The following is a 21826-nucleotide window of genomic DNA, read 5'->3' as shown; positions in this document are numbered from 1 at the left end:
TCATGCAGAGAAAGGCGGGAGAGGAGAAGAGAAGGGGATCTTTTTTTTGCGCGGCGAAGGTTGTGATCAGCACTTTTCGACTCTCCAGCTGCACCTGATGACGGCGGGAGTCTCGCTGGCTGGCGACGGGCTACAAGGCCTCTTTCTGAGTCCACGCCACTGCACAGACCCCCCTTTGACCCTTCGCTCGCTCATTCTCATTCCTCAGCCGCATTCTCAGGCAGCGATCTGCTGTGCGCGGATAAGAGCGTCACTGTGCGCCGACGCCAACAACAAGACGAGGATTCTTCGCACTTAAGAAGTCTCAAACAAAGGGGGGAATCTTTGTTAAATAAATCAAACTGCTTTATTTGTATATTCCTTTACACACAAAATCTCCAAAGACAAGGAAAGCGCCTGATAGAATGGCGTCTATTTCTTTATATGTCCTGTACACTCACCAGCAACTTGATTAGGCCCACATGTACAAATAAAAGCCAATGTGCCTTCAACTAAGATTGAGGTCCGTTGGGACTGAGCGGAACAGAACCTTCAAATCGGTCCCGTCGGCCTCAATGTACTTCCATTGTAAGCGTGCGCCCGCCCGCGATGCCAGTCAGCGTGCTCATTAAATATGCATTTTACATATACTAGAATTGTGTATCACATGATAGTAAAAACAAAAAAAGATTGTTTGCAAACAAAAAGCAAAAGTGCGCTGCACACGTGCTCGACAGCCTTCATAGAAAAATCACATTCCATTCGTTCATCGTCTTGAAATGCCTTGAAATGTAAACGTCCTCAAATGCAAAAAACGGAATTGGATTGAAGCTCTTTTGTCTCTCCTTTCATGTCAACTGAGCAAGGCACAGGAAGGGGCGGAGCTTCCTGTCATCTGAACAGGAAGAAAAAAGGCGGCAGACACACAAACGCACACGCACGTTTCCTGCTTCGAGGATTGCGCCACGGAAAATACACAAAAATTCACATCAAAAGGCACAGAATCGTCTCCGCGGGAACGTCGCTGAATTCCAAATTGCATTTTTTGGTAGGTTTTTTTAAAAGCCTGTCGTGAGACGAATATTTCTAAGTTGTGTAAACTGCGGTTTTGCGTGTTTTGTTCCCGTCACCAGCCTGCGGATCTTCAAAAAAAAAAAAAAGAAGAAAAGAGGAAGAATAATGATGTCATCATCCGCAATGCAATCAGCGCGAGGCCTCTCTGCTTCGAACATCGCTCAAAAAGCGGCCCACGAGATGAGGAGGGATGAAAAGTGAAAACAAAGAAAAGAAGAAGAGAGGCACAAAAGGCAGTTCAGAGGGAATATTTGGGAAGTTCTTCGGCCGCACCTTGACAGTTGCCTTCACATTGTGGTGAACTGACTGTGAGCTTGTCGAAGCTTTGCGGCGATCTGTCGGTTGACGGAGAAGAAAAATGCAATTACGGCTTAGCATTTGTCCAAAGACGGCCCAAAATTGCGCCTTACCGTCTCGTAAAACTTGACTTGCTCTTCCAGGTAGAGCTGCATGACCCGGTTGTAGTCATAGATACGGTTGCTATGGAAGTGGTTCATCTCAGCTGAGGGATTCAAACGGTCAGAAGGCAGCGCAGAGTCACGCACGCACGCACGCACGCACGCACGCACGCACGCACCAACCAAGCACCTCGCCTACCTTGTAACGCGTAAGACATGGTGCTGACTCGTTTGGCCATGGTGACTTTGTCCTGAGGGCTTATTTTACTGGTGGCCACCAACTTGTCGCCTTCCTTCACTTTGTCAATGGCGGCCTGCGACGCGGGACACAAAACAGAAATGGAGAAAATTGTTGGCAATTAAAAAAAAGAGAGAAGATTTTCTGCCTCCTGTCTTTTTTCCAGCAAATGAAAATGATGTGATAGTAGCCCAGCCTACTAGTTTATTATGTGACGCATACAAGATAAAAATATCAAAATGTTGCATTCCAACAGTCACTGACGTTGCGATTAATTGATATTTTATTTATCAGTGCCTTCAAAGTGATCAGACTCCACAAATCTCAAGTAGAAGTTTACAGCAAAATCAACAACAACAAAAGACTGATTATTGTTGTTGTCCAGTGAAAGCTTCTTCAAATTGTCAAACATTTTCAAACTTCACTGATGAATATTTAAATGCGGATTTGGATAAAGTTAAGATCCAGGCCTTTTTTGTTTGCTAGCAAAAACAAAAAAAAGAAGCATTTTTTCCTTCCAAATGATTCCTCTTAATCCCAAAGAATACAAACGGCATTTGTAGATCCTGTCCATTGGTTTTCATTAGAGAACGACTTCCTGCATTCATCTATAAACAGTTTACACCAGTAGGGGGAGCCCAGGAGAATGGGAAGAAAAAAAACAACCCTGAGCATTCCGTGACTAAGTCCTCCCAAATGGAACATTTTCCATTTTTACACCAATTGATTTTTTAAAAAACATTAGCAGAAGGCCAGATTAGAATTTTTCTCCTGGGTTCAAGTCTGACTTGTGTCTGTTGTCTTTTCTCAGCATAATTCCTCCCTCCCTCCCTCCCTCCCTCCCTCCCTCCCTCCCTCATCTCCAAAACCCGTTGCCCGTTGTTCTATTTATTATGCGCCCCGCGACTGGCTGGCGACCAGTCCAGGTTTGTAGCCTGCCTCTGGCCCGTAAGGCTTCAGCTCACCTGAGCGCTTCACGAGGACACGTTTGTGAAGGTGAAGTCTGCCGTACCTTATGGACGCCGATGGTGTCCGGGAAGCATCCAAGCAAACCTTTGTACTCGTTGTTGGTCTCCATGAGGAAGTGCAGGTCCTTTTTGGGCTGGATCCCATCGAAGGCGCGCAGACATAAAAAGCACATGCAAAACATGTCAAGATTGCAGAAGAGCACTCGTAACATTTCACGGCTAACTTGGGCTAATCTAAGCAGGAAGTCGCGCACGACTGCAAAGTGAGAATGCAGGAAAGACAAAATGCTTTCAGTGTTGCAGATTCTCCAAACAAGAAATTCTACCTAATATATTTCATCTATTTGAAGAAAATGGATGGACGGATGGATGTTAGGCTTGCTATCTAATAGTCAGACTTGTGAGATAAAAAAAATCAAATAAAAAGCTACTCGTCTCAACCAGAAACAAGCGAAGGCGACTCGAGGTGCATCATCACGTCTGCATCGGTCGGCTCAGCCTTACCAAACAATTCCTCCTTCCTACAAAAGGCCACTTTCACAGGTCAGCAACAAAAAGCAATATTTTCTCTGACGATTCCAAAACAAATTCAAAAGTATTGGACAAGTCCAACTCCTGATTGATTCAATAATGTTTTCATTGTTCAGCATCTCAAGTTGCATTTCAATGTATGAAAGGTGCTATATTAATAAAGTTTGATTGATAAGGTGTCAACATTTTAAACTGTATGTTGGCCTCTTCCGTTGCAGCAGGATGAAGGGTCATCCAAAAAAAAAAAAAAATGAGTACAAACAGTCAACAGGAAACGGAGACATGACAACTGAACTTTCTTGAGCAAAGAAAAATGGTGGGGGAAAAAAAAAGACCCAAAATGCAGCTGCCTCGACGTCCGTCCGTCTGCACGTACACGATAGCAGGATGAGTCACTCAAACGGACAATTACCTGCTCTGCTACCAGCTGTGCGATCTCCTCATACGTCTTCCCTGCAGCCGTCATGGCATCTGTCAACGTTTCCTCACCTACAGGAGGGGAATATATATATATATATAATATATATATAATTTTTTTTTGGGAAGACCACGTGCAATACAAGTGACAATAGAAATGCCAAAGGAAGAACTCAAGTGACAAGCAGAATGCCGATTCCTACATTCGGTTGCACTCGAATTTCTTCAATGGGGTAAATGCCACGGACTTCCGACTTCCGGCTTTTACATATCAGCGCTGTTTCCGGCCAGCATTCCAACACTCGCACCCCCACCCTCGCGCCCCCCCGCTCATCGGCGGGAGGACGTCTCGGCTGTCTGAAACGCTTCGGACACCGAAACAGGAACTACGCACTCGCAGCCTCGCTCGCACCCGTCGACGGGAACGCGCAACCGAGGCGGAGGCGCAAGAACTGGGACGCGGCCCACACGTCGCAAACCGGAAACGGAAACAAAGTTGATGGGTGGAAGCCCGGAAGTCCCGCCTCCTCCGTGGCATTTAGTCCATAACTTTCATTGCCACAGCAGATCACATTATAGCAAAATGGTCCCGAAGCGTTAGTGTGACATCACAGCAATCTGATTGGACACTCAGTACGAGTCCAGTGACATCATGCTCGAATTTCCCGTTGACAAACGCATTGCAGTCAACGCAGCATTCACAAGATGGCTTCCTAAAGCTGCTGGGGCGCACACAAGAAATGTTGCATGGTGGCTTTACCTTGGTATCCGCTGCTGGTGAACACCGAGGAGACGTTCTGGAAGGCTTTACCGATTCGCTGGTATTCTTTTGGCAGAGCTGAATCAACAAGAGACCAATCGGATTTCACATCACGACTCGCCAACCAATGGCGTGACTTTTTTTTTCCTTGTACGTACGGCCCGTGCATCGCTTCCAGTGCTCGTGGCCCACCGTGAGGATTTCTTTCACGCCGTCGTCCATGGCTTTGGTGAACCTGCTGAACTGCTCGCATTTGTGCTCCCTGCGTGCCAACGTCCACAAAAACACGTCCGGTGAGTGTGAGCGTGGCCAGCCGAGGGACGCCTTGCGATTTCCTTCACTCACACTTCCAGAGCATCCAAGTCGGCCGCTTCGGGCTCTATCGTGGTGAAGATCATCACGCCCACCGTCTCGTCCTTTTCCGCTTTTCTCTTGCCCATTTTCCAGTCCTCAAACATTTGAAGTACAAGTTCAAATATTAGCATGTAGCCACAAAGCTAACTACTCATTCACTGCCGTGGACGTTTCTATTGGTCAAATGGAATGCAAACGTTGACTTCCATGCATGAATACAATCATCGAGTATGTTTTTCAACAGACAGGCGTGGCAGAGGTTCTCGCCCTCTTAAATGTAATTTTGCAAAACCACTGTAACGACTACCGGATCCCTTTAGATGGCGATGTTGGATCACTTTGGATTAGAGATGAAAGGTCTGCTTTGAAAACAGTGAATGAGTTCAACGCAAACTGGGCACTGGGACCCGCGTTGCAAGTCAAGGAGAGGCGGCCTGCGTACCTTCTCATCTTTGTACGTGAGGAAGAGCTGAAAGACTTCGCTGCCGGCGACGATGGGGTGCCTGCACATCCTGCTCATCCAGCCCTGCAAGCGCTCCATTCGCATCTTTATAAACTCTTCCTCAAAGCGCCCTGCCACGGACAAACGCCGCACTCGTCTCCTTTGCTTGCCGCCACCACGTTTGTTGGCAAACCGTGCGGCGGGAGCGCCACTCACCTGTTACCTGCTTGTCCGGGAGCGAGGGGATGGGAATGGCCGAGCCAAATTTGTCCAGGAGCCTCTCGTACAGCCAATCAAAATGCTTGTATCTGTGATTGACGGGTCGGTTGGTGTTCTGGAAGGGCGTGGCGAAAAGTTACACGCCGGCGGGCGCGGCACGGCGAAGCCGCGGCAAGATGAGGCCGCTTACGTTGGGTGTGACTTGGTACTCGATGTAGCTTTTCAGGCCGTACAGCTTGGAGCCTTTCTTGGGATCGGCGACCACGCAGTCCAGCTGCGATTCCGGGTAAAGCCACACCGGACCAATCTCTCCCATCTGAAACAAGTGCAGACATTCGAAACAAGATTGAGATGAGCCACAAAGTCAAGCGGAGAGGCTGCGTGCCAGTCGTTAGCACGGCGCAACGGTGGAAATGTTCAAGAGCACACAAACACTAACTGCCCCCCCACCCCCCCAAAAAAGAACCTACATAGATTGGTATCTTGTCCTTGCCCTTTGCAATCTGCTTGCAGAGGAGGTACAACTCAGGTCCAGACTTTGAGAAGCCAGGAAACCTGAAAGGGAAACCGAAACATGATGAGAAGGTGACGTTTGAAATGAACGTCCGTCGACGCCAACTGCCGCGTCTCCCACTGCTCTGACACGCTACAGCGAAACTTCAGATGAACATCAAATCCAGGAAATGAATGGCTGACTTCTCGTACGAAATGTAAACATCTGCCCAGCAAAAATCAGGACAAAATTTAGGCTGAAAAAATCTGCAAAAATGGATCGTTATGAAAACGAGGGCATACAAAAACTAAGGTTCGACTGTATTTGTATTTCCAACGTCATCCAGATGGAAGTCCAGCACGCTCGAGATGCCATTTGGCCCATGTTGACACGTCAAGTCCACAAAACCAACCCTTACTTGAGTTTCATTGAGGCGTGAGCGCCTCCTCGCTGCATGTGGACGCCGTCTCCGGATTCGGTCTCGCCGTAACCTGCGGTCGACTTGTCGTCCCACTCGTCGTCCCACTCGTCATCGTCAGCTCCTGCGGGCGAGTCAGACAAAATGGAGGACAACGGAAAAGGCATTGATCCAAGTGGCAACATGCTACTTTGTCACGTTTGCTGCACGGGTCTGAAAAGGGATTTTCATCATCGTCGTCGTCGTCTCTCAGCGTCACAACTGCTCTCTGCTTCTTATGTTGGTTACGCTTTAGTCCGAAACTGAGCGTCGACATTCAGCCTGGCTACTTCTTGTACTGATGAATGCAAACGCACACACTTTTGACTACTCAAATCGCAAAGGCGTTTACATCGTTGCCGTCTGGCTCTCGCATCTTATATGACTGCTTTGAAGACGGCCTTTTAACACTTTTGGGGAGATTATAGACGGGAATGTGTGTCAATTTGTCTAAGCGCACAGAAACTCTTCAAAAGCAAATAACTATCATAATTAGTTGTTGCTTATGCAGAGAATCTGGCCTCAAGCAATCACATCAATTCAGCAGGAACACAACAGGCAAGTTAGAAAGCCATTGTTGAATACGGACTCGACATCAGTCGCTTGCATAAAAACGATTCCCAATTGGAGAAATAAATTCCGGCAAAGCTGCAAAAGGATTATTTGGAAAATGAATGGAATCATTTCTCACCCCACCTTGAACAGCATTCGGCACGCCCAGTGGCGCTGATTTCACTTTTCAAAGCATTTTAACGTGGAACCGGTCGCAGTGTTAACACGAAGAGCAAATGTTCAAGTCGCATGCTTTTAATATTTGCACCCACAAAGAAAAACGGGTGATGATGGGCACACCATGCATGGAATACCTGCATAATCAATAAGGTAAGGGTAGATGTCTTCAGAAAGAAAGAAAGAAAGAAAGAAAGAGGAAAAGTCTGTTAATTCTGTTCCGCTCTTGTTTTCCTTTCACCCCCAAAAAAAGAGAAGAGAATTGAGGTCAGGCGTCATTTTGCCTGCTTGACTCATGCGTGAGTCCATCTTTTTCCACCGCTTGGCTACAAATCACCACATGTGCGCAAAATCCGACGGCTCAGACCAGACCAGACGACACACAGCTGCACATTTGTCATGTTTTTTGTTGTTGTTGCTAGATTTCATTTTTCTGTCACGTTAGATGAAAAACAAAGACTTTTGAGTAGTTCTTGTGGAAATGCAATCTTCAACATTTTTATTTTGGGAAGAAATCAACATTACACTAGCAAGAACTTGTACAAAAATACATCAAGACACAAATGACTTTTTAAGCCACGCACGTACACCCTTCAACATCCCGACCAACATGCACGCACGCACGCACACACAAGAACAAATTTCTGCCATTTTTACACTTGGGTTCTTACGCACCCCCAGGAGTGCACTCACACACCACCAGGACTGTGGGTCAATCCCTGACCAAATCACACATGAACCCCCCCCCCCCCCCCCCCCCCCCCCCCACAAAAACCATCTCTCCTCCATTTAGCTCTAAACTGGGCGCGTGTGTGAATGGCAAGCACGAGTTCTTACCCGGGCCCTGGTAGGCCTGAGGGTGGCCGCCCCAGGAGTCGCCGGCGGCCGCCTTGCCGGTCTGGGTGCCCTCCGGATTGGCCGGCCAGTTGTTGGAAGTGCCCGCCGAGTGGTCCGCGTTCCACGTCGACCACGGATCTTCTTTGCCATTGCTGTCAGCCTGGACAGCAAAATCAGGTAAGCAGAAAGGTTGCATTTACATTTCAACGTATTTCATTTGAAAAATTGGCCATATTGGTTCAGTCGCCAAGCATGCGCTGGAAAACCTTGAGGGCCTGGACATGCATCAGAGCGCATTTTTGCCTTTTCAAATTTCTGATTAACTCAGCGCGCTAACAAAAGGCTGACCTTCGAGTCAATCAATAACAAGTCCTGATGCACACACGGGAAAAAAAACACAGCAGCCATCTTGCGAGCCGAATGGCACGCAATATTCCAATGGTGTTTTACATAACTTACAGCAGATATAAAGAGTTTATACCCCCCCCCCCCCCCCGTTCAAATACCAGCGTTTTGTGATTAAAAACAAAAAACCTTTCACTTCCCCACTCTCCACTACGACTATAAATAGCATCATCTGTCTATAAAATTCTGCAGAGGAGCTAATACTCCTTGCACGCTCTCAGACAATGAGAGGGCCAATGCCACCTACTGTAGTAGATGTGCAATTACATTTGATCCTAGTATAGAAAGAAAACACATGTTCCCCCTCACCTTTTATTTAGGGAGGGACATCCCATTCTTGATTATGTTAAAGAGTTTTTAAATGATTTACCTTGTTATCATTTTTGTAGATCACAAAAGTCTAGCATTTGAACAGGGTGTGTAAACTTTGTTTTGACCACCATAGATGCCCCCCCCCGTCAGCTAGTAGGTTGTAATGATTTGCAATACATTGATAATGACCCGTAAAAATAAAAGAGAGTTTTGGGTAATGAAGAGTTAGTGTGCGATCATGCTTTTCACAGGCAACAGGAGGCGGTCAGGGATTTGCCGGCTGGTGTAAAAGGGGGGGGGGGGGTGCAAACCCCCCCTAACCTAACAAAGAAATGGGGCTTTAGGGCTTTTCATGCCACTTGGCCCCCAAGTGGCTGTTACCTCATCAGGGGAAGTAAGGTTGGGGGAAACTGGGGTATCAGGGGAGTCAGGCTGGGGGCCGTCCACCTTGAGGGAAGGGAGAGAAGGTGACATCATCACAAGGCGGTTGACGGGTGGGGGGAGGCGGCAAAGGGAACGTTTCTTGACTCATCCGCTTTCTCTGGCCGCATTTGTGCTGATGCAGCCGTACATTCATTTCCTTGGAACTTCCTGCTACAGCTCATTTCCTCACAGAACGCTAAACGGCATACGCGACATACGAGGGCTCGCACTTCTGCATTTGAAAAGAAGAGCCAGACGGCATTTACGGCGTCGTTGCCATTACCTGCTTTTGTTGCGCGGACGCGGGGGCAAAGGCGTCAAAGAAGGACAGGTCCGAATTTGCGACGTTGGCGGGCGGCGCCGCCGCCGCGGGGAGTGACGGCAGAGGCGACTTGTTGAGCTGCAGAGGGGAAACAATGACAAGTTGAGTCTTTATGACTTTTACAGGTGCGTTCCTCTGGACCAGCGCCAAACACCTTCTGCCATGGAAATGAAGACAAGCAAGAGCAACCAATTGCCCGCGCTGCTTTGCATGCACGAAAGGAGCACGTCTGCTGGAACATTCATTAAAATAATAATAATTATAATAAAACAGACGTCTCGCAGTGTGCATGTTTGTCATGCTGCGACAAAAAGGAAAAAAATCGTTTTCAATCGTCTAGTAAACAAAATGTTTGTCAAGAAAATGGAAAAAAATCAAGATGACTTTTCCTATTTCAAAAGACAGCCGTACAAATGGTTTGCTAACCGCCGATAAAACCCACCGGACAACCACAAAGGACAATACATTAGGTACAGTCGTCTTTTGTGCTCTCATTTTGCAGGTTAAGAGGACGGCAAAGGGAAAAAAAATATCCACACACAAATGCGATTTCACCCCAAAACAAACAAACATTGCTGCTGCTGCCTTACAGAGTCGAGTTCAAAAATTAACATCTTCACCTTGGAACGTGCCACTCGGATCACTTTTTAAAAAAAAAACGGTGGATACGGTGATATGATCTCAAGGCTGACGGAGCAAGCCTTGACTTTTAACCGCCATTGTGAAGACGGCACAAGCGCGACTTTGTCTGCAGAGGGAATCCCATCCTCACATTGAAGGCACTCGAGCGGATGAGCCGAGACGACCGAATCGGCGCGACTCGCAGGGAGGCGCATCCTGTTGAGATTTCACTTTCAGACGGCCGGCCAGCTGCGTCCTTATCTACACTGCAGGATGTGTGACATTTAAGTGTGTGCGCGTGCGCGCGCACGTGCGCGTGCACTGCTCTCACCTCAATGTAGTCTTCAGGCACCAGTCCGACCTCCCCTCGGGAGTTCTGCGCTTCAATCCAACCGCCACCAATGTGCTGTAACCCAAATTAGACGCCATCTTGGATCAATCAATGAATCACTTATTTCCAAGCAGTCAACTGTCAGTTAATTCTTTAAAAAAAACAAAAAAAACAACCAAGGCCATTATTGCCAGGACCTTGGATGCAAGGTGCTCACACGGGCCTTGGCAGAGGCCTCTGTTATTTTTAGTTTACACTTCATTTCAGATAATTGACTCAGGAGACGACGTTGTACATCACAAGAGCTCAGTTTAGCAAAGGCCAAAGCATCAATCATCATCATCATCATCATCATCATGCTTTGCGAATTTCGGGCTGTTTTTTGTGACTCATTTTCCAAAAAGAGGCGCAAGCTTAAGCCGCTTTTGTTTGAAAACTCTGCTGCATGATTTCAACTCAACCCTTCTCATTCATCCTTCAAATGAGGCTCGTTTCGTCATTTATCAGCATTTCATAAGATAGCGGTGAATGTATTCTTACACAAGGATGCAAAAATTGCCAATACATAAAGTCCGAAGTTGATGACGGACTTCCGTTCCTTGAAGTTGCGCAACTAACGAGGTTTGTAACAAATGTTGAGTTAAAGATGATGACGTTGTTAATTCAGTACAGCGATACAGATTGGTTCCACATAAAGACATATTTTGATGGGGTTTGAGCCGAGGCGCCCCCCCCCCCAAAAAAAATAAATCAATAAATACATGTCTGTAGTGAGCAGTCATCAATCAGCTGCTATCCAAGCTGCAGGAAGCAGCGTGCAGTCGACTGCAAACTGAGCGGCTTGGAACAGACTTTGAAAAGTATGCAAACGCGACTAAGAGACCTTTGACCTGTCGGCCAACCGACGTGACGACATCATGTTTGCGCTGTTGCTTCTTTCCTGCATGTTTGTGACGCTCCCGTTTATGCACCAGTTGAGACCTTGGGAGGACTGTTTGCTTTTTGGAAGGTCACGTGTCTCCACTTTAATTTGTGGCACTGATTAGCGTTTGTGCCGCAACAACAATCTTTCCCCTTGTGCCAAAATACAGGGAGCTCCCGTTTGTCACGTGGGCTATTTATTAGTATTAGGATTTTTTTGGGGCACCTCTTCTCATTGCACAGTTCTCCAAATAAAAAGAGAAAACAAAAGAGAACGAAACATTGTCTGTTTAAAGAGCATAGAGTAAAAACCCATCGATGACGATTACTTGAAAATATGTGCTAATGTATAGAAAAGCTAAATATAGTATAAGTGTTCCTCAAAGCAGCTGGTGGACAACCGACCTGATTGGTGATGGTGACGGTCTCGCCTTCTTTCACCGACAGCTCATTGTTTCCAGCCTCCGCGGTGAACTCATATAAAACCTGTGCCTGAGCACAAACACACACACAAGGCCCGCTTTTGTTGGTTTCAGGCATTTCTCTGGAGGCGCCACAACATTAACATATAGCAACGTGCATGACACAGGTCACATCAGAAAGAGCGCGCGCTATCAAACGGGACAAACGAGTTCCCCGTTGCCTGTTTTCTGCTGACTCTTAACTCGACAGAACACGAAAAGAAGCGAGGGAAAGAAGCAAACCTCAAAGAAGCGGTGCACGTCACGAGGTCATGTTACGCCTACTGATGAATTTCACTATTCATATTTACTTAGTAAGTCAACACCTTAGCAGTCTAAAGCAGTGTTATATTTACATTGCATGCGGCTGCAGCTTATTCCTGACATACGCTTTCCAACGTTGATCAATACAAAAATAAACTACACCTTGCAATTCATACAAACTCTGAAAGCGATTTGCTTCTAAACACAAAATACAATCACGTTTGACGATAACAGCTAAAAACATACAAAGACTGACAAATGCCAATTATGTATTATATATTATGCATTATAAACTCATTTACGCGGTTTCACTTTTCAGATTTGATGGAAATGGCTAAACCGGCGCTACGTGATATTTTCAGGATGGCATGACAGCTTCAGAGCTCCTTGCTGTTGGCTGTGAGTATACGCATGTAGTGTTTACCACAGATTTGAAATCTACTTGGGTGGGTGGACTCCGGCGGGGGGAAGGAGGGGTCTCAGTCCTGTTACTACGTCTCCTCTAGCCTCACGATTCACAAGTGAGTGACAGCAAACTAACGTTACATGCGGTATATCGGGTCACGACCCGTTTTTTTTTCTTTTTAAATATATTTCTAATACATTTTTCTTGAAAACTTCTTGGGTGGTGGCCAGTTTACTTGGGTGGCCCACCCAAGTATTAATATGGTGTGGGAAACACTGGCATGCCAGGAATAGATGGCAGAAGAGTGAAAGCGGGGGGAAAAAAACATTCGATTGCGACTTGAGAGCCAGGTTTATTTTATATACAGGGTGATTTTAATCATTCATTCAAAGATGGCAGATTGTTAATAACACACTTTCCACTTTCAGAAAGCATTTATACTCACTTTTCGTGGACTTTTCATTTCTAACATATACTGTATATACAGTAATGTGCAAACAGTTTTGGCAGGCACGAGTTTAATTGTTATTTTTGTACTCCAATTATTTTTGACAAATAAATAAATAGGACAGAAGCAAATAGAATTACACAACATGTTTGAGGATGAGGATAAAAGTTACACATAGAGGATTATTTTGATTTTGACCCACTTGTTCAACATCCTTCATGAACCAGCAAGTAGTCTGATAGGTGAGGACAGATGGATAAACAAACTCAAAACTAATTGCACAAATGTTTTTGTTTGTTTGTTTGTACTTGTCCACTTGCTAACAATTTAACCCGCCTGGGCTCTATTTGATCAACTTGAAACTTTAATTCGAGCGTTGGTTACTTATATTCAATTTTTGAAAGGAATGCATCGATACGCCTAAAAAGAGCAACCGTAGAAAATGTGAGTGAAGCATTAGCTTTCCTGCAGTTAGCAAGTGGACTGCATTTCCCAGCATACACCGCGAGTGACAAGTGACCCGCACTTGAAAGGTAGTAAAATGTCACAAGACTCTTTCTAATGAGACACATTTTCTCACGTATGGCCAAACATTAGCGTCATCTACGACTTCCTATTGTCGCCCGAAGGCTCAAGCACACTTTTCGAATCGAACACATTTCCACGTCTTTACGCCTCGCGTCGTAACTTTGACTTTCAAAGTTACTATCAAGCTAACGTGAGAAAGTGCAACAGACCGCCAGCCTGGAGGGAAAGAAGTCAAGTCCGAGTCGCCCCGAGAACGTCGCCGAGCTTACCTTCAGTGCCATAGTCGAAGCATTTATCAGTCATTACAAAAGAAAAAGACAAGAAAAGGAAAAAACACAGGGCCCAGTGGTCGGTTTCGAGGCTTTTCCAACACTCAGCTGGGCATTTCCTTCCTTCCGTCGCTTTCCTTCTCCGTGACGTAAGCAGCGGCGGTCCGTGGAAACAACCGCCAACAAAACAAAAAGGCCAAAAAGGCGAAAGGGGAAAGTCAAAGTGGGTTCGGGTGAAGTCGCAACCGAGCACTGCACTGGTTCGGGCCGCCCTCAGCAGTGTGTGTGTGTGTGGTAGCAGGGAGGGAGGGAGGGAGGGAGGGTCCTCTCCCTCTCCCTCTCCCTGCAGTCCTGCACCCGCCGAAGGGAAACCGGAAAGGTGGACTCCATCAAACACGGCCCTGCTAAAAAGCTCCACTTCGCTTCTAAAAACAGGTTTTGAAAAATTATTATTATATTGTGTCAACATGACTTTAGCAACATCGGTTTACCAATCAGGAAGTGCAGAAATTACTTCATTCAAATCGTTGTTATATGTTCAATAAAGAACCCCCAAAAAAGCTGGTAAATCGACGACAAAACAAATATAAGGTTAGCAATTGTTTTTGAATAATCCGAGTTCATTTAAGACGTTGGCTGTTTTCAAATGAAAACAACAACGTAACTGTTCACTGTTCCTTTTTGTAGGTTAGTGTCGCCCTCAGCTGACTAAAAGTTGCGTTACAAGTCCAGTCAACAATCTCAAGTGTCTTGTCGAACCTGACAAATGTTCTTTTTGGAACAAATACAAATAGTGACAGTGTGAATGGGATTAACTGGCGATTTGTCCCGGGTTCAGGTACGAACGCAAAGTCCCCTTCCTCAGAGGACGAACAACGAACAACCTGAGACAAAACAACTACAACGACGACAACAATCCTGTTCGAGACAGAAAGCTTGCTTGATGAGGTTGTCACTCATTTTCTATGCATTCTTGGGCACTCTCTGGTCTCTGGCACATTTTAAATGTATAACAATGAGATTCTTATTTTCCAATTCAAATTGTTTTTCATTAAACCCCGACTGTAAATACATCTCATAGGTTTCACAGCTCTAATAAATGTTGTTAAGCCGATGCCAATGCCAATGCCAATCTTTTGATATGAGTTTTTGATCCATCTTGTGATGCAATTAAGGCAGCGTTTCTCAATGACTTTATTTACTCCCACTTCACCCCCCCCCCCCCAACTCTCTGTCGCAACTATAAATAGCATCATTTGAATAAACGCACACTCTGACAATGAGAGCACCACTGCCGCATACGGTAGTAGATGTGCAATTACACGTTATTGTAGGATGGCAACAATAAATAAGTCAAACAAAATTAAAAAAAATCACACGTGACCTCCATCTGACATGGAAAAGGTAGCCCGAGTCCTTATGCAGGTCAGTTTTTTTCTGACCTTTTTCCAGCTAATCCCTCCTCAATTCATATTTCGACCAGCTGAGTATAGAAGGGATAGATGATGATGATGATGATGATGATGATGAGGAGGAGGAGGAGGAGGCAGTTGGCGGAGGGTGTCGTTTCCAGTATATGAGGTGTGTTTTTCAAAAGGGCGGGAATGTATTTGGCTCCCGAGCACGCGCCGGGCTCATTCCAAAGCCCTGCGGCCTCAGCGGGACATCATGTTGGCGCTCCTTCCTGTCCTGTGCCTGCTGTGGACGGAAGGCGCTCAGGCGTCGGATCCCAACCTGCCCTTCATGGACTACCTGGACGACCAACACCTGGTCTGCATCAAGTGGGGGTTCGACGACGCCAACATCACGCTCAAGTTCGTCGTCAACACCACCGGCTGGATCGGCTTCGGCCTGAGTCCCAACGGGGACATGGCGGGGGCCGACCTGGTCATGGGGGGGGTCGGGCCCAGCGGAAGCTACTTCAAAGTAAGTGCGCTGATTCCGAGAAGATGCGTTTCCTCACGGCAAGGTTTTTTCCTCCACGCAGGATTATTACGCCACGCAGAACGGCGCCCCCGTGGAAGACGAGCAGCAGAGCTACACGCTGCTGAGCCTGGACGAGGCTGAGGGGCAAACGCTCATGACCTTCTCCAGACCCTTGCAAACTTGTGACCGACAAGATCTCCCCATCACCGTAAGGGCCGCTCCAAACGTCTTTCTTCATATCTTGTCCAATTCATGATCAACATGAGGCGTGGGAGGCGGCTCATTTTTATGACTTCATGCATTTTTTACCACGTAACCTTTTTTTCACCCACGCAGGTAAGACAAGTGAGAATAGATTTTCATTTGCAACGCCAACTTGGCAGCAGAAGGCAGACCCCCCCCGCCCCCCCCCTCAAAAAATATATATAAGCAAATGCAAATACAAAAACAACAAAATGTATTGTTACATAGTTACACAATGTTTTGCCTTGCATTACGCGCAGTCCATTTCGTTGTCCACACGCAATTGGATTGAAATGACACATTAGAAGTGCTGGGACGCATTTGAACGGAAATCCTTTCTATCACATCAGGAGTGTGGACACAATGGATTGAATTACATTTCGTCTGAATTTATTTCAATGTTTAATGTATTTTAATGCATTCAAACATTTAAATTTAACATTGGTTAGCTGACAAATTTGCAAAAAGTAATGTGACTCTCTTTGAATGAGTTGAATTCTGAAATGAAATGAAAAAAAATCATTATTATTAATTATTATTATTATTAATTTATTATACATTTATTTGCAATTTATTGAAGTTAAAATGTTTATTTTATTGCATCTTCAATGAAATGGATATATTTATGAAGCACACATTTCTTTCAATTTGGATGACGTGAAACATTTGGTGCGGGCCACAATGAAATGGAATCAGCTGTGGGACAAAATATAATATGGATAATTGCTTAATGTATCATACAAACTAAAAGCTTGGTCAATAAATGCATTCTTTATTTCTTTCCGCACATCTCGACGCTTTGCTGAGAAACTGAGCGTTGCGAACGGCCATTAAGAAGGCGTATCATGATACTGTCGATACGGTTGCCAAAGGGTGATCATCGAACCACGTGCAGAACTACTCAAGAATTCTTATAATAAATATGATATGGAGTTTATTTTGTGTAACGTGCGAATGTGAAAGTCCAGGACGCGGTCGCCACGAGTGGCTGCAGAAGCAAACGGAATGACGGCTGACGTCACGCACTGCAAATGTTGTTTGTTGTTCTGCACCACGGCGCCGAAACGCGTTCAGCTCGCCACTTGCAATTTCGTTCCATTGTCTCGAAGGCGCAATTGTCTTCGGTGGAGATCAATTTTCACATCAGCTCGCTTTCTGCCTCTTCTTCTCTTACGCTCCGCTCAATGCTTTCTATACGATGACGTGGATTTGTCCGTTGCCACGGCAACACGCTTTCTTCTCTTGTCCGTGTTGGTAACCCAACGCGGTTTTGGTCAAGGAAATCTGACGCGCATCAACACCAGCGACACGTCAAAAGTGTAATCTTCTTGTTTCCGTAACGCCGCTTTGCATTCATGCTGCTTTTTTTGGCGTGAAATTTGCTAGGCCCAACCCACCAAGCTGATTTACGCGTACGGAACCACGGATGACATCGGCTTCCACGCGGCTCTCGCCGGCACCAAAGAACTCAACCTACTCAAGTTTGCCTCCAGAGTCACCGCCGCAAACGGAAACTTCATCAGCGTCACGATGGAAAACGTACAAAGAAAAATCCCCTTTGGTTCTGCTTCCCAAATATGGCGCAAACCAACCCTTCGATTGTCCTTCTTTGCACATTTCATTTGCAGGTCGCCGTCCCCGCGCAGGACACTTATTACCACTGCCGGGTCATGAAAAGTCCAACCTTGGTTGACAAGCATCATATCATTCAGGTCACTTTTTCAAATATTTCAGCTTTGAACTTTGTTTTCTTTCTATGATTTGATTTTGTTTTATTTTGTTTATTTGACACTTGAAATGGAATTCCTGCGTCAAGTGTGACGACCAAAGAAAAGCACCAGCACAAATGGTTTCGCTTTCAGTTTGAGCCGGTGGTCGAGAACGTGGACCTGGTCCACCACATGCTGCTGTACAGCTGCCCGCCCTCCGCGATGACGGCGTTTGACGGCGAATGCTACCGCGGCGACTCGGGGGGCCGCTGCTTCAGGATGCTCGCCGCTTGGGCCGTCGGGGGCCAGGTGAGCCTTTCCGCCGTCCTTCTGCCGCGACTTGCATCTGACGCGTCGATCGTCCGTCCGCCATCGCAGATCACCGAGATGCCGGAAAACGCCGGCATTCTCATTGGAGGCGCGGACCGCGTTGCATTTTATAAGCTGGAAATCCATTACAGCAACCCAAACAACCAATCAGGTGCGCCGAGTGCCGTTTTGAACGCAAAGGTAACTCGTGGTCCTGATGGCGTGCCCGTCTGCAATAGGCAGGACCGACAGCTCGGGTCTGAAGCTGCACTACACGGATCGACTGCGGCCGCACGACGTGGGCATCCTCTCCACGGGCGTGACGCCGTCCAGTCACGTCGGTTACGACATCCCTCCTCGAGCCGCCCAATTCCGCACTTACGGCGTGTGCAACACCAGCCTCTTTTCTCAGGTATACCTGTCCTGTTATACAGCCCGCGGCCAGCGACTGCTTTGCTAGCGCTGCATTTCTACTTGTCCAGGTCATCGATCCCGTGCCGGACTTGCACGTTTTTGCTGTGATGATGCACACTCACACAGCCGGGAGGAAGGTGCGAGTGGGACATTTCAGGTACGGAAGTGAGATTGCACGATGACGACGACGTCGACGATGACGCCTTTTTGCTGGTTGCCGATAGAAACGGAGAGCAATTAGGTTACCTGGCCGTCAATCTCAACTACGACTTCAACCTGCAAGAGATAACCAGATTGGGAAGCATCAAGATCATCCGGCCGGTGAGTCCGCTTGCTTGTTGGATGGCAGGACATCACGTTGTTACGTTGAAATAAACACACTTGGCACGCTGAACACAGACCAGTGTCGTTAACAACGCTGGCCAATTTGAAGGAGGCCCAAAAAGGAGGAGACTTTCAAATCATGAAAAATCGAATCGCTCTCCAACGCTGTGACCGCTGCGCTGAAGCCACGCCCCATTCAACAATATCACCACCTGGAAAATGGACGCTACGTGCTTAGAAACATTCTTTTAAAAAAAATAAATAAATAAATAAATAAAAATAAAATAAAGAGCAATGATGATGACATTTCCGAATGAACAATACTGAGCTCTTTATAGAGAAAAAAAAATAGAGGGGAAAAAAAAAAAGAAACATTATTTTTCCTTCACATAGCGACATGTTTTAGCCTCGGAAATGTATCCACTGAAATCTGACGATTGCTGGAATCCAATTGCAGGACTTTCCACTTTGCAACAACGAGGCACTCTCAAGCAGTCACGCCAGTGCAAAGCCACCACAGCCACTCTTAAGTGTTTTGAGTTACAAGCATGGTCACACGGTTTCATCATAAATCATGAAGTTAGAAGCGCAGATGAGAGGAGGCCAATCCAGGCCCAGAAAGTAAAAACCCTGCCACAGGTTGGCTTTAGCAACACTTAGCTCCCGAGCTAGCTCCCATGGTGCTCGTTTAGCTGCTAGGGAGCTAGCATCAGGGGCTAAAGCCAAACTGTGGCAAGGAATTTACTTTCTGGGCCTGGATTTGCCACCTCTGGTGCAGATATAAGTTATTTTGATGTTTAATCCTCACCTGGTCTGCGACAGGGTGACGATATCGTGGTGGAGTGCTCCTACAGCACTACGGATAGGTCCGCAGCGACACAGGTAGGCGCCATTTGAAAAAAAAAATGACATCCTAACAAGCGCATCTGTTGCCAAAAAGCATATGCGCCTTTCCACAGATGGGGTTGGCGACCACCGACGAGATGTGTCTGGCCTTCCTGCTCTTCTACCCCCAAATTGAGATTGGGACGTGCATCAGCCAGCCCAATATGTCCGCCCTCAACCAGCAGTCAGCGTCTCCTCGACTTAAGTGGCCACACGCGCGAGTGTGATCATTCGTGACTTTTGCTATCAATTCTCTGCAGATTCCCGGCGGGGGGTTCCGTTTCCAACCAACAACAAATTGTGGAGTATGAGAACGCCGTCAAGAACTTGTCGCAAATTCAGATTGTGTTCGCCAATGAAGTAAGTGCAACTCGACACTCTTTCATGTTCAATCGGCAATATGGGAAACGCTGTAGTCCTTTTAAACTTGTACAAATGTCAAATATTAACATAACATTGTCATATTCTTATTAATATACTAAACTCAACAGAGCTCCACTTAAAACAACCAAACGTGTAAACGAACAAACTAAATCCGTTTGGGGTGTGCCCAAAAATCGATTCTCGTAAGAATCGCGATTCTCATTTAGGACGATTCAGAATCGATTTTAAATGGGTGGGGTGGGGGGTGGGGCAGGGGGTGTGTGCGAGTGTTGGGAGGCGGCCATCAGTAGCCGGAAACGACGCCGATGTGTGAAACCCGGAAGTCGGAAGTCCGTGGCATCCACCCCATTGGGAGCGCTGTTCATGTTGTACTCGATTTGGCCACTTAGGGGCAGTGTTGTTCCGCGCGTTCCAGAGCCATCTCTGGAGAGTTTGGACAACTCGGTTTCAAGCAGGGTAACAAGATGGCGTCATATGTGACCAGCAGTTGACCAATTACAGCGTCGTACTCTATACTGTGATTGGTCAACTGCTGGTTACGTGACAAATGGACGCCATCTTGTTACCCTGCTTGAAACCGAGTTGGCCAAACTCTCTCTATACGACGCTGATGCGTTCTAATACACTGTTAAGTTGTAGCCACATTAGAGAGTAAAATGAAAAAGTCAAGATCAAGTTGTGGCAATAAAAGTTGTTTATTTGCTGCGCAGGAAGAGCAGATGCCGGTGAGTCATGTTAGCTTGCTTCTCTGTGAACATTCCTGAAGCGTTTTGCATGAATAGCCGTTCTTTTGAGTGATAAAAGTGCCACGAGTAGCGCGCTAATTAGCATTAGCGAGTCATTGATTGATTGATTGAAGCAGAAATCCTTGTCAATCAAAAATCCATTCTGAGTCGAAAATTGATTCTGGATGGAACGGCAGAGCCAAAAATCGAATCCAGCCGCGAGACGGTCATTGATTCTCACCCCTAAAATCCGTACTGCGGTGCGACCATCAACTGCTCAAATATGTTGACATCATCACGTATAGAATATAAAAGGTGAACTTCATGCTGTTGCTGGACGCGACTTGAAGCAGCAAAACAAAATGTGAGAAGAGTTTCTCTCGCCCGCCTTCTTTGCCACAGAGCCTCTTCCACTTGAACCCGCACGGCCGCGTGAGGGATCTGATGGAGACGCCACCTTTCCGCTGCGAGCATCCGGGCAACGCGGCGCGCGCCTGCGCATCATCCTGCATTTGGATTCCAGCGTCAGTCCTGTTGCTGCTCACCTGGATGCTTGCTGGCTGAGCAATCGGCTCTCACAAACGTCGCACGAGCGTTCTCCGTTGAGCGACGTAGTAAAATTGGTCGCATATTCATTTCACTGTAGTTTTTTGCACCGTTGATGAAAGGTATATTTTCAACTTTTGTCTTTGTTATCATTGTACCGCAAGATTAATTGTGATCGCAGGTGGATTCATGATTTTAGTATTGACTTTTGATTCCGTGTGAAATAAATACTAATATGATCAAATGAAGTGAACTTAGAATTGTGCTTAAGGAAATGCTCTCAGTAAAAAATGTGATAGGAGTATTTTTGTGATTTCAGTGATTTGTTTCTAAAATCATGACACATGCTTCAAGATCATTCCTGGAAACGTTCAAATGCTGACAAGTAGCAACTCATTTGTGGAGATACAGTATAGCATTCAAAGGTTTTTCACCACTTCCTCATTTATCTTTTTATTTTATTTATAGCTTTAAAAAAAATCTGATGCGACAGCCTATGTTGTCAGCTCACATTTTGCAACATTTTTGCTCTCAGCGTTGAAGAGTGATAAACGTGCGAGAGCATTTTAGAGCATGAGAGTAAAAAAAACAGGAAAAAAAACGTCTGGACTGTGTGAAAATGTTTGAGTCGCATGGAAGCAAAAATAATGTTCAGCAGTGAGTTTTTTTTTATTTTTTATTTAAAAAAGTAATTATTGTTTTTTTATTGAAACTCGGCTATGTTCAGCATGGTTCGAGAGGTACTACACGCCAG

General features: G+C 46.1%; 2 protein-coding genes across 2 annotated transcripts; one reads left to right on the top strand and one right to left on the bottom strand.

The window, feature by feature from the left end:
* Window positions 1–321: 321 nt before the first annotated feature.
* On the bottom strand, window positions 322–13915 carry snx9b (sorting nexin 9b). The gene is made up of 18 exons (XM_086060450.1): window positions 13608–13915; window positions 11637–11723; window positions 10311–10385; window positions 9320–9436; window positions 7897–8056; window positions 6292–6415; window positions 5851–5935; window positions 5571–5696; window positions 5378–5495; window positions 5162–5292; window positions 4711–4814; window positions 4524–4627; window positions 4366–4443; window positions 3601–3677; window positions 2702–2791; window positions 1651–1765; window positions 1464–1555; window positions 322–1388 (listed from the first exon to the last, which is right to left on the bottom strand). The coding sequence occupies exons 1-18, from the start codon at window positions 13617–13619 to the stop codon at window positions 1341–1343; spliced, it is 1743 nt and encodes a 580-aa protein (XP_085916576.1). The 5' UTR covers window positions 13620–13915; the 3' UTR covers window positions 322–1340.
* A 1276-nt stretch (window positions 13916–15191) lies between these two features.
* On the top strand, window positions 15192–21237 carry moxd1l (monooxygenase, DBH-like 1, like). Its single transcript, XM_086061328.1, has 13 exons — window positions 15192–15533; window positions 15595–15741; window positions 17163–17315; window positions 17405–17488; window positions 17639–17794; window positions 17864–17966; window positions 18034–18206; window positions 18277–18365; window positions 18433–18529; window positions 19355–19414; window positions 19492–19601; window positions 19678–19777; window positions 20929–21237. The coding sequence occupies exons 1-13, from the start codon at window positions 15276–15278 to the stop codon at window positions 21088–21090; spliced, it is 1692 nt and encodes a 563-aa protein (XP_085917454.1). The 5' UTR covers window positions 15192–15275; the 3' UTR covers window positions 21091–21237.
* Window positions 21238–21826: the final 589 nt, after the last annotated feature.

Source organism: Leptonotus elevatus, chromosome 18, assembly GCF_054856555.1.
Source record: "Leptonotus elevatus isolate MCC_2025b chromosome 18, RoL_Lele_1.0, whole genome shotgun sequence".
NCBI classification, from domain to species: domain Eukaryota; kingdom Metazoa; phylum Chordata; class Actinopteri; order Syngnathiformes; family Syngnathidae; genus Leptonotus; species Leptonotus elevatus.
Note: the sequence above shows the minus strand (reverse complement) of the source record. Positions and strands in the feature narration are given on the sequence as shown.